General features: G+C 45.0%; 3 protein-coding genes across 3 annotated transcripts in view; 1 reads left to right on the top strand and 2 right to left on the bottom strand.

Annotated features, from left to right (window-relative positions):
* Positions 1–798: 798 nt before the first annotated feature.
* On the top strand, positions 799–1,338 carry LOC102093716 (histone H4). The gene has a single exon (XM_005515061.3). It carries the CDS (start codon positions 844–846, stop codon positions 1,153–1,155), a length of 312 nt encoding a protein of 103 aa, XP_005515118.1. The 5' UTR covers positions 799–843; the 3' UTR covers positions 1,156–1,338.
* Positions 1,339–1,454: 116 nt separating this feature from the next.
* On the bottom strand, positions 1,455–1,934 carry LOC102093539 (histone H2B 7). Its single transcript, XM_005515060.3, has one exon. It carries the CDS (start codon positions 1,879–1,881, stop codon positions 1,501–1,503), a length of 381 nt encoding a protein of 126 aa, XP_005515117.2. The 5' UTR covers positions 1,882–1,934; the 3' UTR covers positions 1,455–1,500.
* Positions 1,935–2,196: 262 nt separating this feature from the next.
* The window catches only part of LOC102093168 (uncharacterized), a 31,167-nt gene continuing 16,870 nt past the window's right edge, over positions 2,197–16,493 (bottom strand). Inside the window, exons 4-5 of the mRNA XM_065052892.1 lie at positions 15,647–16,054; positions 2,197–2,942 (exon numbers count right to left, since the gene is read on the bottom strand). Of these exons, the coding sequence (XP_064908964.1) occupies positions 2,409–2,942; positions 15,647–16,054 (942 nt within the window). The 3' untranslated portion in view covers positions 2,197–2,408. The remainder of the gene's footprint in view (positions 2,943–15,646; positions 16,055–16,493) is intronic.

The raw sequence follows: 16,493 nt of genomic DNA, 5'->3' as shown, positions 1-16,493 counted from the left end.
TTCCCCCGGAGCCCATCACCGACCATTTTCCATACCGCTTAGGGCCTCGCTTCCTGCTCACTCTCCCACCGACCTGCAGGTCGCTCGGTGCAAACACAAAAGCGCTGGATGGTCGCGGACCGGCTCCCAGAGATGCAAGGGCCAACTGTAGGGACTACAGCATCCGGGTAGACAAAGAAAACGCGGAGCCGCTATAGCCAAAGCGAACAAAGACAGCGCTGCCCAGGAAACGTTCCTCCGGGGACCCCCAAGAACGGAAGCGGGGACGAGCAGCGGGGCGGGGCGGTGGGGCCGAGAGCGGCTCCGGATTGGTCGGATTTTGCCGCAGACCCTCGGGCAGTAGGGAGGGTCAGGCCCAGCCCGGCGCCTGGGGCATCGCTGCCCGAAACCGTGGCCAGGGCTCTCCAGCCCCGCTCCTGCCACCGGCGGACACCAAAGCTGCCTTAAGAACAATCACCCGCACAAGGAGGCCGAGTGGGGGGGGCAAGTACGGGGCGGACGAGACAGGAAGGAAGCAAAACGACTCGCAGGCTGACAGCGGGCAGGGGCAACGCGCGGGGCGTCAGCTCAGCTCCGCTGCCCAGAGGCAGGGACCGGCGGACGCGTCCCGGGGGCCCGTAGCGGCGAAAGCGCCTTGGTCGCTGTCTCGCCGGAAACCCGGGAGGAGCCGCGCGGGGGCCGCCCGAGGACCGTGGGCAGGGGAAAGGGCGGAGACTGCGTCCCAGGCTCCGCCTCCCGCCGCCCACCTCCTGCCGCAGTCCTCAACCAGGTCGGCTCCCGCGAAATATACCGCGGCTCCGCGGCACTAGCAGCGTGTGGTGTGGGGTTACGGAGAGCGGAGTCATGTCTGGCAGAGGCAAGGGCGGGAAGGGGCTCGGCAAAGGCGGCGCCAAGCGCCACCGCAAAGTGCTGCGCGACAACATCCAGGGCATCACCAAGCCGGCCATCCGCCGCCTGGCTCGGCGCGGCGGCGTCAAGCGCATCTCGGGGCTCATCTACGAGGAGACTCGCGGAGTGCTGAAGGTGTTCCTGGAGAACGTGATCCGCGACGCTGTCACCTACACCGAGCACGCCAAGAGGAAGACCGTGACAGCCATGGACGTGGTCTACGCCCTCAAGCGCCAGGGCCGCACTCTCTATGGCTTCGGCGGTTAAACTCAAATCGCAAACATTGTATTGTTAAAACACAAAGGCTCTTTTCAGAGCCACCCACAAAATTCACAACGAGAGCTGTGCATTACTGAATTCTTAAAATCCAAGTCTTGAATACTGTGCTTAATACAACATTTAAAATTGCCTTAGAAAAAGCTACTGCAAAATACAACAGGAAAGTTGGTACCTTAAGATAATTTCTGTATTTTTAGCAGTTTATACATTTACTATCCTAGGTTCAATTAATAAATCTGTAAGGACTTTTTTTTTTTTTTCGTAATTGCAGCTCTTTTTAGGAAAGGGTGGAGGCTCTGAAAAGAGCCGTTTGGGATAGACTTAAAAGCCGTTTTACTTGGAGCTGGTGTACTTGGTGACAGCCTTGGTGCCCTCGGACACGGCGTGCTTGGCCAGCTCGCCGGGCAGCAGCAGCCGCACGGCCGTCTGGATCTCCCGCGACGTGATGGTGGAGCGCTTGTTGTAGTGCGCCAGGCGCGAGGCCTCGCCGGCGATGCGCTCGAAGATGTCGTTGACGAACGAGTTCATGATGCCCATGGCCTTGGACGAGATGCCCGTGTCGGGGTGTACTTGCTTCAGCACCTTGTACACGTAGATGGAGTAGCTCTCCTTCCGCGCTCTCTTGCGCTTCTTGTCGCCCTTCTTCTGTGTCTTGGTGACAGCCTTCTTGGAGCCCTTCTTGGGGGCTGGAGCAGACTTTGCCGGCTCAGGCATCTTCAAACGTTTCTATCGAAGATACCACGGTACCTCAACAACATCGAAAATGACGCCTGCCTCCCGTCCATTTATAAGGGCGTTATGCAAATTAGAGGATCGTAATCGCTTCGTTCCTATTGGAGTAAGCGATAATAACGTAATTACAGGCACTTCCTGTAACCGTCATCGTCGCTGCATCTACACAATCATTGTGCTTCGCAGATAGGGTGATGCCGGTTCTGTCACCAGTGTAGAAGAGCTGTCTACCTACATAATTTAAACTGTACTGAGCTTATACTCACTAATGAAAGCACATAAAACATCTGATCACAATACTCCATCTTTTAGTACTTTAAGGCCGTTCAGCAACATTTTTTCATGTAGCACCTTTAAGTTATTAGCTATGTAACTTCAAACTATTATATTAGACAGTACTCAAGATTTAATTTCAATAATTCAATCATGCACAGCTCTCGTTGTGAATTTTGTGGGTGGCTCTGAAAAGAGCCTTTGTGTTTTAACAATACAATGTTTGCGATTTGAGTTTAACCGCCGAAGCCATAGAGAGTGCGGCCCTGGCGCTTGAGGGCGTAGACCACGTCCATGGCTGTCACGGTCTTCCTCTTGGCGTGCTCGGTGTAGGTGACAGCGTCGCGGATCACGTTCTCCAGGAACACCTTCAGCACTCCGCGAGTCTCCTCGTAGATGAGCCCCGAGATGCGCTTGACGCCGCCGCGCCGAGCCAGGCGGCGGATGGCCGGCTTGGTGATGCCCTGGATGTTGTCGCGCAGCACTTTGCGGTGGCGCTTGGCGCCGCCTTTGCCGAGCCCCTTCCCGCCCTTGCCTCTGCCAGACATGACTCCGCTCTCCGTAACCCCACACCACACGCTGCTAGTGCCGCGGAGCCGCGGTATATTTCGCGGGAGCCGACCTGGTTGAGGACTGCGGCAGGAGGTGGGCGGCGGGAGGCGGAGCCTGGGACGCAGTCTCCGCCCTTTCCCCTGCCCACGGTCCTCGGGCGGCCCCCGCGCGGCTCCTCCCGGGTTTCCGGCGAGACAGCGGCCAAGGCGCTTTCGCCGCTACGGGCCCCCGGGACGCGTCCGCCGGTCCCTGCCTCTGGGCAGCGGAGCTGAGCTGCCGCCCCGCGCGTTGCCCCTGCCCGCTGTCAGCCTGCGAGTCGTTTTGCTTCCTTCCTGTCTCGTCCGCCCCGTACTTGCCCCCCCCCACCCGGCCTCCTTGTGCGGGTGATTGTTCTTAAGGCAGCTTTGGTGTCCGCCGGTGGCAGGAGCGGGGCTGGAGAGCCCTGGCCACGGTTTCGGGCAGCGATGCCCCAGGCGCCGGGCTGGGCCCGACCCTCCCTACTGCCCGAGGGTCTGCGGCAAAATCCGACCAATCCGGAGCCGCTCTCGGCCCCACCGCCCCGCCCCGCTGCTCGTCCCCCCCTCCTGCCTGCCCAGCCCAGCTCCGGTTAGGCTTTGGACGATTCGTGTGTTGCTTTTTAATTTTTCATTTATCAGTTTTTGCCTGCATAGAAGCCTTCCTCACCTATATTTAGATAATCCATCCCAGTCTTGTCCTCTTCGGCCTGCAGCTTCTTTCTGTTACTAAATCCTTCTATGTGTTGCTTCAAAGGCTAGGGTAAGGAAACTCTCAAGCCCCATGATAACAAGAGGGGAAGAGGTTGTCTGGTTTTGTGTGTGTTTGTTTGTTTGTTTCCTTTTTTAAAATGTAACGTACTTTTTCCTTCGTGTGAATGAAAATGTGTTCTTTTTTGATTTTTTGCTTTTTTTCTTGTGTTGCCTCATACTCACAGACACGCAAACACATTCATATCTCTCACATCGTTACTTATCAAGCATGTTTTTAGCCATTGCGGGAAAAGTTGAGAGCCTAAAGAATTCTTGTCAGAGAACAAATCATAAGGAAGCAGCACAAGTCGAAAGGTCATGTTCAGGGAATGCTTCCTGCCAGGAAGCAAGTGACAAGTTCTTGCTCAGCACCTTAATGGAAATGAAAGAATATTCCAGTAGTCTCACACTAATCTTGAGATATCTCTTTGCTAAACATGTGCTAATTCGAATATAAATGTTAGATGTATTTTTAAGAGTTCGCAACAAAACACAGACACATACACTATTACTACTAACTTCCCTGGCTTAAGGCAGACTTGCTCTAATTAATAAACCTTACTCCCTGAAACATAATAATAAACTAATTTATAGTGAGATTAAACATAATTCTTTTTTTTTAAGTGTTTTGGGGTACCTGGTGTTTTTTTGGTTGGTTGGTTGGTTGGTTGGTTGTTTTTTTTAACAGCATTGATTTTTCACAGATTTCTGAGGTGTATGGCAATAATAAAAATATTTTTTTCCATTTAATAAAGAAATATTGACATAAATACAATTAGGTCTTAAACAATTGTGAAAATTAGAATTTACTGAAGTTTTCAGGGACTTTGTTTTGGTATTGCTTCTGGTTTAATTTGCATTTAGTCTTCATATTCCAAGAACTAGTGTCATTATAAAATCTCTTCACTCACATAATTTTATTTAATTTATTTGCAAAATGGAAAAAAATCAAAACAAAACAAACATAGAAACAAAAATAAAATTAAAAAAAAAAAAAAACACTTTCAGTAGCAAACTCTCCACCCCTATGCATCTCTTTTATTTATCAATTATAATGGTTCACACATTTTTAGGGTAAGAAATTTACCTAGCTCTTTCCCTTTGGCACCCCTTTCTCATCCCCTAGAAATTGTACTAAATGCATGTGCAAATATAAAAGAAAAAAAATGCTATGTTTTCAGAAGACAGATATACATGTATATATGTCTTTATATATATATATATAACTTTTTCCAAACACCAATGGCAGCAAGTTTTTTTTCTTTAAATCTGTGGATTTTAATCTCTTAGCTCTTCTTCCATTTCCCTCCTCACCAAACACAACCTTGTTCAAAATTCTCCAGCATTTTTTCATGAAATTGTGTAAATCCATTGATAGAATCTATTTTATTATTCAGGCAACTGCCTGTTTTGGAATTGTTACTATAGCATTAAACGAAGTGTCATAGCCTATAGGACTACTTTTTTTTCCTTGTTATGTTGCCCTCTTGGTTTTTCTGTTTAGTCACCTTCTTATGAACACCACCAGCCAGCTTTTTATTTGATTCCTGCATTTAAACTAGCAAAGTCTTCTACAATTAAGTGACAGACCCATTAGCATGTGTGTGTGTCAGTCTCCAGTCAGATAAACCTCTGGTATTTACAAAGCAAAAGAAATTAGCAACTCCAAAACCCAAATCAGAATTATAAGTAAAGACATCCATAGGACTGACGGATAAATGAAATAGTTATGGAAACATATCTAAAGGAGGGGAAAAAATACAATATCATCCCGTTTGCAATTACAAACACTGGAGGAGTCTCATGGAAGGCCTCAGGAAAGCTCTGCTTTGCATTTCTGGGCCACATGAGTGACTGCGGCTGTGCTACATACTGTGATAGTGGAGTTTTGCATCTATACTGGAACACTGTGGTGAATTGGTGGGAACTTCAAACTGTATTTTTAGTTAAACAGTTAATAAATAGTAACTCTTGAATATTATTACTTATGTGTTTAAAAAAAAAAAAAACACTCTTGAGGATACTAAGTATCAGTATTTGGAAGGGGTTTAAAAATACAATGTATACAAGTGTTCTTAAAATACAATGTATGTATTTTGAAATACCTCTAATTCGGTCATAGCATCACTCTATCCAGGACCATCAAAGTGGATACATTTTATAGGGATAAGTGAAGAGCTTCCTATTTCGGCTAAGTCTAAGGACTGCAAAAGTTACAGGTATCTGAAAATATATGACTGCATATACGCATGTACACACACATAACAATTGCTATTCAGTCCTCATATCACATCATCGATATTCACTGCTTCACATTAAACTGTCTGTTCATTTTACTTCTGTGTAGATTATACTTGTGCTGCTGCAAGGTGAACCCGAACTCTGCACACACCTGCTTAAACCAGTGAAGCAACAAGAAGCAGCCTCGCAATGCTGCTGACTCTGTTACAGTTTTCAGGTGTTGGATGCAGAGCTGGGATGACACATTTTATCTGGTGAAACTTCTGTTTTATATTGGCCTAGTCTGAGATTACCAAAGTAGCCTGAGAGTGCCAAATATTGGCATCCTCCACATTTTCTTTGTTCTTTTTTATTTCACTGTATAACTGACTTGAATTGTAGCTAGCATGGTTCTTTGCTTAGAAGTCCTTTAATCTTAATGTGATAGCAATTTTGACAATGAGCTGGTTGGCTGCAGAACAGCATATCAAAATTCTCAAGTGCTACTTACCATTGCATTAGTTCCTTAGGGATCTTACCTGCTTTTCATGGACTATCAATAGTCTGAATCAATTCTGAAAACATACAGAGCTCATCTTTTTATTGGCATCTGAAACAGAGAAAAAGCTTTGTGTTTGATTTTTGGTGCTCCCAAAAGGCTGTGTACAGAAACCATCTTTCTTCCCTTTTCTATCATGCTTCTTACACTATGCATTAGGCTCTGCATCCTCCTGTACATTACAGCATTGCCATACTGTGCTAAAATCCACAGAAACATACTGAACATTTATTGAAAATTGTCTTCTGTGCCCTCTGGGACAGCTTTTTCCTTCTTAATGGCCTCACAGAGTGAAGCTCTTACAGGCAGCATTTTTAATACACTTACTAGTCCATCCTGGTGGATCAGAGTGGTGTACGTGAGATAACATACAAAAATGCAGGTGCAGTTGTCCCTAAAACAGATGTCTTTACTTGGTGTGCATGCAAACAAGCCAAATTCTGAAGACAGAGGTGAGATACTGATCTTATTATGTAGTTGTACAAGTCTGGATGTTAGACTAAGTTAGGTTACCAGCAATACAAAAGTCTCAATCATTTATGCAACATCCTATCAGTATATACATGCCCTCAGGGCAGTCCTGTAGGACTGATCTGTTATGACGTTTGAATACAAATTATATAACTCTATTCTTACTACACATACTCAGTGAGTAGGGCATCTGCTCCTGGAGGTTGGTACCCTTCAACAAGAAGGTGTGGGTTTGTATTAAAATGCTATTATAATGAGCAAAGTTTACTTTAAGTTAAGCACATCTGCAAAATTTGGCAATAAACACTAGATAATCAACCAACGTTCCATGGCTGATTTTTCAATTCTGGGATAGGTTTTGTTCTACAATTGAAAGTCAATTACTGCTAGACATCTATTACTAGTCTAATATTAACTTCCTAGCAGGCCTCATGGTCAGGTCTTTTGGCCTATCTAGCAACAAAGAGAGAAGAGGGATGCTTATAACTATCTTTATACTCACCACATGGGGTAAGAATGCAGGCAGATATACGAGGGTCTTTGAAAAGGTATGGGGATGGGTCAGGATACAGAAAGCAGCAAAAAGGATACAGAGGTGATTTCAGCATCTTTTTGAATGTCTTGATTATGTAGTCAAGATCCACATGTACATCAGAACAGATGACATACCACAGCATAGTGAAGTCTTTGCTGATATATAAGGATGGGATGATCAACCCCAGTAATATATTTTCTTCCCAGTCCTGTGCTAGCCAATTGTCACAGTGCTTGGAGGTAAAACAGCAGGCAAGACAGGGAATCACTTATAGAACTGAAGCCAAACACTACCACTGCCAGAAGCTTGATAACAATTATTATTTCTCTATTATTAACTAACAACTGATGTTAAGAAAAATTAAAATAAAAAATTAAAAAAAAAAAAAGATAAAAGAAAAAAGAAAAAAAAACCCACAACATCTGCAGCAAAGCTCAGTGCAAGAACTTACAAAGAAGGGAAGGCATTTTCATTTTAAAGCAGAAGTCGTTTCACTCACACATTCTAACACACACCAAGTTCACAAGTGGGCAGACTACTGCTGCTTGCAGGGGCAGGCAGGGCAGGGAAGCTTGCTGTGAGCCCTCAGCAGGTCTCCAGAGAGGTGGAGGTGCTGACTACAATGTGCTCGTCCTTGAATGTGCCTCTTGTGCAGTTTAGAAGCCAAGAGCAACTCCATTCTTCTGTCTCTCCAGTCTCTAACACTTCTGTGACCATCAGAATTTCCTCACCAATTATTGTCTCCAGAGTTGAATGCCTTATTGATTCAGAACTGATCATTATCTTTCTCATATCTTCTCTCCTTTGCTTTAGTTTATGCTGTCCCTTGATTTATGCTGAGCTTTGTTTTCATGATCTGGGTGTTCCAGACAAGCTCCAGAGAGATACTCAGGGATCTTCATTATCTACTGTCTAGGTAAACTCTTCATACTTACAGCTATTCTACTGCTCTTCTTTCTGGTGCTTACATACACTACTCATTTCCAGATTTCTGTCCCTGCAAGCAGCAGTGGTCTGCCCACTTGCAAACTTGGTGTGTGTTAGAATGTGTGAGTGAAACAACTTCTGCTTTAAAATGAAAATGCCTTCCCTTCTTGCACTGAGCTTTGCTGCAGAAAAGTGTTGTTTTTTTCTTATCTCATTATTTCATTTATTAATGTTGTATGAGTATTTACAAGAGTGGCAAAGGCCATCACTCTTTTCTGAAAGAGTTTAAGGTTTCAGAGTTTAGCAGTTACAGAATGGTGAAGTGTTCACCAAGAGTCAGAAGGGCTGTCCTTGTGTAACACTGCTGCACACTGCAGCTCTGTACTCTTTCCTAGGGCATTGCTACAGCAAGAGGTGAGAGTTTTCACACAGACTGAAACCTGGGTGCTTAGGGACTTTGTCACAGTGCTCTCCCGTAAGCCATAGCTATTCATGGATAAAGAAGAATAAAGAGTATAAAAATGTCTTGCCTCTGGGACTTTCACGTTACAAAGTTTATGTGCTGGCAAGCAATACCTGCTACAGTTCTTCATGGTCTATATTGTGTTACAATTTCCTAATTTTTTTAAAAACAGGGGGAAATGCTTGTTGGACCCAATTTTGGCACTTCCAGGGAAATGCATCTTTTACAATATCACAGAATCACAGAATCGACTGGGTTGGAAGAGACCTCAGAGATCATCGAGTCCAACCCTTGGTCCAACTCCAGTCCGTTTACTAGATCATGGCACTAAGTGCCATGTCCAATCTCAGTTTAAAAACCTCCAGGGACGGCGAGTCCACTACCTCCCTGGGCAGGCCATTCCAATGCCTGATCACTCTCTCTGTAAAGAATTTCTTCCTAATATCCAGCCTAAATTTCCCCTGGTAGAGTTTAAGCCCATGCCCCCTTGTCCTATTGCTAACTGCCTGGGAGAAGAGACCAATCCCCACCTGGCTATAACTTCCCTTCAGGTAGTTATAGAGAGTGATGAGGTCACCTCTAAGCCTCCTCTTCTCTAGACTAAACAACCCCAGCTCCCTCAGCCTCTCCTCATAGGTCTTATGTTCAAGTCCCTTCACCAGTCGTGTTGCTCTTCTCTGGACCCGCTCCAGCACTTCAATGTCTTTCCTGAACTGCGGGGCCCAGAACTGAACACAATACTCCAGGTGTGGCCTCACCAATGCAGAGTACAGGGGAAGGATCACTTCCCTTGTTCTGCTGACCACGCTGTTTTTGATACAGGACAGGATACCGTTGGCCTTCTTGGCCACCTGGGCACACTGTTGGCTCATGTTGAGCTTCCTGTCAATTAGCACCCCCAGGTCCCTTTCTGTCTGACTGCTCTCCAGCCACTCTGCGCCCAGCCTGTAGCGCTGCAGGGGGTTGTTGTGACCAAAGTGCAGCACCCGGCATTTGGCCTTATTGAACTTCATCCCATTGGAATCAGCCCATTTTTCCAGTCTATCCAGATCCCTCTGCAGAGCCCTCCTGCCTTCCAGCAGGTCGACACTCCCTCCCAACTTGGTGTCATCAGCAAATTTGCTGATGATGGTCTCAATCCCCTCGTCTAAATCATCAATAAAGATGTTAAACAGGACTGGACCCAACACTGACCCCTGGGGAACACCACTAGTGACTGGCCGCCAGCTGGATGCAGCCCCATTCACCAGCACTCTCTGGGCCCGGCCCTCCAGCCAGTTCTTAACCCAGCGTAGAGTACACTTGTCCAAGCCATGGGCTACCAGCTTTTGCAAGAGTATATTATGGGAGACAGTGTCAAAGGCCTTGCTGAAGTCCAGATAGACCACATCCACAGCTTTCCCCTCATCCACCAGGTGAGTCACCTGATCATAGAAGGAGATCAGGTTGGTCAGACAGGACCTGCCCCTCCTAAACCCATGCTGGCTGGGTCTGATCGCTTGTCCATCCTGAAGGTGCTGTGTGATTCCATTCAGGATGATCTGCTCCATAACCCTGCCAGGCACCGAGGTCAGGCTGACAGGCCTGTAGTTGCCAGGGTCAGCTCTGCAGCCCTTTTTGTGGACTGGGGTAACGTTGGCCAATTTCCAATCATATGGGACCTCCCCAGTGAGCCAGGACTGTTGGAAGATGATGGAGAGCGGCTTGGCAAGTTCTTCTGCTAGCTCCCTCATCACCCTAGGATGGATCCCATCTGGTCCCATAGACTTGTGAGGATCCAGATGGCTCAGTAAATCACCAACTATGTCCTCCTGGAATACAAGGGGCCTATTTGGCTTCCTATCTCTGCCAACCACCTCCAGAGATGAGTTGTCCTGAGGGCCACCTGTATTACTGGTAAAAACTGAGGCAAAGTAGGTATTAAGTACCTCAGCTTTCTCCTCATCTTTGTTAACTATATTTCCTTCATAGTCCAACAGAGAATGGAGGTTTTCCTTGCCCCTCCTTTTGTTATTAACATATTTGAAGAAGGACTTTTTATTATCCCTGACAGAATTGGCCAAGTTAACTTCAAATTGCACTTTTGTTTCCCTGATCTTTTTTCTGCATGATCTAGCTATTTCCATAAATTCTTCATAAGTAGCCAGCCCTTTTTTCCACAGTCGGTAAAGTCTCTTTTTATTTCTGATTTCATTCAAAATCTCCCTGTTTAGCCAAGCCGGTTGTCTTCCCCGCCGGCTAGCCTTTCGGCACACTGGTATAGCCTGTTCCTGTGCACTCAAAACCACCTGCTTGAAGCATGTCCAACCCTCCTGGGCCCCCTTGTTTTTAAGCATTGTTTCCCAGGGTATGCTCTGAACTAGACTTCTGAATAGGCAAAAATCTGCCCTCCGGAAGTCCAGCGTAGAGGTTTTGTTAATGGTTCTCCCTGCATCTCTGAGTATTGAAAATTCTATTATTTCATGGTCGCTATGCCCCAGGCGGCCTCCAACCACCACATCTCCCACCAGCCCTTCTCTGTTTGTAAACAGTAGGTCTAGCGGGGTCTTGCCCCTGGTGGGCTCATTTACCAGCTGATGAAGGAAATTGTCCTCTATACACTCTAGGAACTTCCTAGACTGCCTCTTCTGTGCAGTATTGAGCTCCCAGCAGATATCTGGCAGGTTAAAGTCACCCACAAGAACAAGGGCCGTCGATTTTGAGACATCTGCCAGCTGCTTGTAGAATAATTCATCTCCTTCATCGTCCTGGTTGGGTGGTCTGTAACAGACACCCACGAGGATGTCAGCCTTGTTGGACTTCCCCCTGACTCTGGTCCACAGGCACTCAACCTTGTCACTGCTGACCTCAAGTTTAACAGAGTCGAGTGACTCTCTAACATATATGGAACACAATAACAACACTGCTTTGCAGTGAAAAGAGTTTGCCTCTCAAAGCCAAGGTATCAATTTGAAGTTACAGCTTTCAACTATCAGCTGGTCCTAACTAAATTTCAGTTGATTTGGTTTATATGTTATATTCCTTGAGTAAGTTTGCTTTTATTATTAGTCATTTTTATTTCACTAACAGCTTTGCTGAGAAGAGTTTCCCAATTTGAGCATAGCTTCATAGTAGCTGACAACCAGTACTTCCTCAAGTTCACCTATACACGATACAAAAACTTAGGAAATGTTCATACTGTTGTTACAGTGTTGTTTGTACATCTATAGTCTGAAAGATGGTTATACCCAGCTGAAGATATAACATAACTTGGAAGTAGGAGACAAGAGATAAGTAAGTAAGGTAGTACTGCCCGGGCTGGCAGGAGAGCTGAGGCTGGCTGAGCTCAGACTGCACTGTTTGAGATTACCAAAGACTGTAACCAACACATGATTGACTTGTGAGGCAGCCCTAAAGAGGGATTTACAAACGGGAAGAATGTGGCAGGATGTTTAGGATTTATCTTTACATACTGGCTTGCACAAGAGCCACCACATCAAATTTACAAAGTTTTACATTGCAACAGATAATTGAAATGAAAACCTCACCTCTTTTTCGTATTAATATATCTGGTTAGAGTTTTTGTCAGAAACTAATAAATGTCAAGTAGAGATGATTCAAATACTTTTGTTCTAGAAAAATGTTTTCACACCTTTTACATATTCCTGATGAAAGGAAGTATTTCACAAGAACCTCAGTAGTTATTCTGTATCTTACCCTTTAGACTGATAGGAAGTATATCCATCCAAACAGTGATTTGGGCCAGAACATACCAATACAGTGCCAGATCATTCATGGAGGATGGTAAACCAGCCAGGAAGGGCCTTAACCAAATATCCCACTGAGCATCTAAAACCACCTGCAAAAGCACCTTATGAGATTATCAACTGATCTTGCACACAGCTAGGTTCTACCTGATAGTGTTCATGAGCTCAGACTCTCCTGCAAAAAGCACAGAAACGCTGCTGGACCTTGCTGATATTGGAGGAGCCTCTGCTTCCACTTTTTCTTTGGGTTGGGAAATCTTGTAGCAAGTAACCTCTGTGTGTCTTAGACTAAACAAATTTTACATCAAGTAAACTACCTAAATAAATTACCTGTGGCAAATAGTTTTATTTCTCATTCATGTTGTGATTGGGGTTTTTTTGTTTTGTTTTAACAGACACCTTCCAGGATATATTCTGTACCAGACACAACTGATACTCTGGTTTTCTCTTGAATTTTATAGTAAGTACAAATGTCTATCTATTTCTTAAGTAATTTATCTTTGCTCAAAAAGAAACAATCAAATATTCTTCATATCAGTTCTTATTCAAGCCTTACAAAAGGATTTTTTTCCATCAATCGACATCTGTTTTGGGATTTTTCTTGTTGCTCTTCTATAGTTAAGCAACTCAACACCATACGCAAACTGATAGGGTTCAAGGTAGGATTTATCACTTAAATGAGGAGTAAGAGCAAAGCCCACTGTATAAGATACAGTCATTCCACCACTGTTCTGCATATCACTGCTACAACAATCTCAACTATCTGCAGCAGCTACAGACTTCGAAATTCACACAGTAAGTTCTTCCTAATTGCTAGCCTGGTCCACTAAGACAAGCTATGATAGGTTATTTGTACTGTCTTTTTATAATGTATTACACCTGAAAATTACTTTATTTGTAATTGGCATTGTAATTTAGGGCTCATAGGCGTTCACCCTTCCTGAAAAAATCAAAACAAACAAAAAAAAACCAAACCACCACCACACCACCCTTGTATTGCTATTTCCCTCTTAGCTAATTTAATGTTAGTGCTTTTATAATACAAGCATGCAGCTCCCAGAATGAGTTCAAGCAACACTGTATTTATTAAATCAGTCCAGGCTCTTAAAAAGACTATGAGACAACTATAGAGATTAAGAGCAATAAAAACTGTTTCTCTTTCTTGCTCCTCAAAAATCATTTATTTCTTGAACATGCAAAACAGCATCATTTTTGACTCAAACTTCTGCTGAAACATGAGTATTCTGATCTTTGGCTAATAAAAGTTATTAAATATCTACCACATTAAATATTAAAAGCAGTTATTTTACTTGATTTGTTAATAATTTTATCATAAACATATGTAAACAGGTTTAGATAAAGAAATAGATCTCTTGATAGCACATACAGCAACAGGAAATGACTGCTTTTACTAAGACTTATTTCTTCAATCACACTAGTAATAGTCTACTAAAAAAAAAAAAGAAATCTGTTTAGAAAAACACAAACCTTACGCCAAGGAACAGAGGCGGGGGGGAGGGTGGGGGGAGGGCGACGACACACAGGGAATAAATCACATAGCATATCTTCATTTCCAAAGTACTATTCGCGATACCTTCCCCCCCCCCGCCCGCTTCACCCCGCTGTGGTTAAGTAACAGAAAATGGCCGAAAGTGAGAAAAACAAGGAAAAGAAAATGGTGTGTCGAGGCACTTGATTGGTCAGATTTTGCTGCAGAGTCCAAGTTCCTGACACAGAGAAAGGAAGATTTCCTAAGAGAAACCGTATCAGCAAATTAACTGAAAAACAAGAGCCTCACAGTTTTAGGCTTTACAAAAGAAATATTCCCTCTAAACTATTCTCTGTGACTCCTTGGTTCCAAGTTTGAATGAAACCTTTATTCAACTCAATCCAAGCACTTCTTAAAGGAACAGCTACTCATTTGCAGTACTGAAAAACTAATACTTCAATGGAACAGCAAGCTCCCCAAGTTACATAAAACAATACATACAGTATTAAAAAAAAAAAAAAGGTCAGAAAGCCGAATATAATTTTTGAAATCTTGATTTTTCAGATTCCAACTAACTTTCTATTGAATAAGAGGGCAAAATGTTGTAAAGCTGTAGTTATACTCAGCAGGAAATCCTGTTATCGGGGTATGTTCACAAAAAATCACTAAATATGACAGAGAGGGAAGAGTCTCTATTCAGCAATTATTCTGGAGTCCATGTTCAGTTTTCAGTCACTAATACTCCTCAGAAAACACCTTGACTGTGTTCAGTTCAGCAAATATTTTTGGGAGCCTAGATACAGATGGAGACAGGATACAATACCCAGAAGCATCAAGAATACTACAAGTGTATCCTAGAAAAAAAACCACCTCTTTTGAAAAGGGGAGTTACAGAAATTACTTTGGCCAGAGCCGTACCCCTGGCTCTATCTGGAAATGTATTTATCTCGTGAGTAAACTAGAATTGCTTGAGAAGGGCTGAAGATGCCCGGGGGGTGTCGCTCCTGACAGAGGCGAACAGACCACGGGCAGAGAAAACTACTGACTGAGCACCTTTCCTGGAAGGGCGGGAAAAGATTTATTGTGCCTTCAGGAGAGAGAAGGAAAAAAAAGCCTCGTGTCCCCCACCCCTTCCTTTTGGGAAGGAAGATATTTCTGTAGGGACAATAAATTGCAATATTGTTACTGTAACAACATAAAATAAATGTAGACTAGCAAGAGGCGTTTACAATAAAATCACCTCTGAATACATCTTCTTTGATAATCGAAAAAGCAGAGATCTGTAGACATCTTTACAAAATCAACAACTTTGTATGAATGCTTTTAACACACAATCAGAAAAAACCAAAACAAAACAACACAACTTACAATTGAGAAAAGGAAAGCCTGCAATTGCAACTTTTTTTCTTCAACCAGCTAAAGCCTTATAAGGAAAAAAAAATGTAAAGCAATATTTACTCTAAATGGTGATTTGACCTAGCACAATCAATCGATGGGAATTTAAACTAGTCAACAACTGTTTTACAGGGGTCAGGATCTTTTTTAGCTTCTTTGAAATGTGTAGCACATTTTGTTTGGTACTTACCCAAAATACAATATCTTGGTCCCTGTAAAGGCACAGGGAAACACACCGATCTTCTATGCAAGGTTTAAAGAGTTTACAGCTCTCTTCAGTGGACATATGGTGGCTCTTAAAAGAGCCTTTGGGTTTTGATAGTCTGGAAGCACCGATCTCTAGAAGCTTAAGCACGCTCACCGCGGATGCGGCGGGCCAGCTGGATGTCCTTGGGCATGATGGTGACGCGCTTGGCGTGGATGGCGCACAGGTTGGTGTCCTCGAACAGCCCCACCAGGTAGGCCTCGCTGGCCTCCTGCAGCGCCATGACGGCCGAGCTCTGGAAGCGCAGGTCGGTCTTGAAGTCCTGCGCGATCTCGCGCACCAGGCGCTGGAAGGGCAGCTTGCGGATCAGCAGCTCCGTCGACTTCTGGTAGCGCCGGATCTCGCGCAGCGCCACCGTGCCGGGCCGGTAGCGGTGCGGCTTCTTCACGCCGCCGGTGGCCGGCGCGCTCTTGCGGGCAGCCTTGGTGGCCAGCTGCTTGCGGGGCGCCTTCCCGCCCGTCGACTTACGCGCCGTCTGCTTCGTACGCGCCATCTCACCAAGAGCAGCTGCCCAGAGCTGAAGAACAAATCTCTGTGCAAAAGGCCGCCGCGGGGCCCGCTATTTATAGCCATCACCGCTCTGTGATTGGCTAGGCATAAGACACAAATGCCATTGGACAAAGAGAAGGATTTGAAAAGCCCGCCGGCTGGCGCGGGGGCCGCAGGGGGGGAGCGGCCTCTTCCCCCTCCGCAGTCCCCTCCCCCGCTGAATGCGACGGCGCTTTCTCTTATCCCTCAGCTCTGCCCCGCCGAGCGCTCTGCCACAGTGGCGACCTGCCAGCGGACACGGAGTTTTTACTCCAGCCCCACAGCAGACGGTTTTATTGCAGCTTCTGTCCCGGGCAGCCAGGATTTCATCCCCCTTGCAAACGGCTTTTTCAAAAAACAGCCCACACATCCTGCACCACGTGAAGTTCTATAAAGCAGTCTCG

This window comes from Columba livia, chromosome 1 (assembly GCF_036013475.1).
Source record: "Columba livia isolate bColLiv1 breed racing homer chromosome 1, bColLiv1.pat.W.v2, whole genome shotgun sequence".
Lineage (NCBI taxonomy): Eukaryota > Metazoa > Chordata > Aves > Columbiformes > Columbidae > Columba > Columba livia.
Note: the sequence above shows the minus strand (reverse complement) of the source record. Positions and strands in the feature narration are given on the sequence as shown.

Bases quoted from the DNA above. Each gene is read 5' to 3' on its own strand.
- LOC102093716 (XM_005515061.3), top strand. From the start codon at position 844: ATGTCTGGCAGAGGCAAGGGCGGGAAGGGGCTCGGCAAAGGCGGCGCC.
- LOC102093539 (XM_005515060.3), bottom strand. From the start codon at position 1,881: ATGCCTGAGCCGGCAAAGTCTGCTCCAGCCCCCAAGAAGGGCTCCAAG.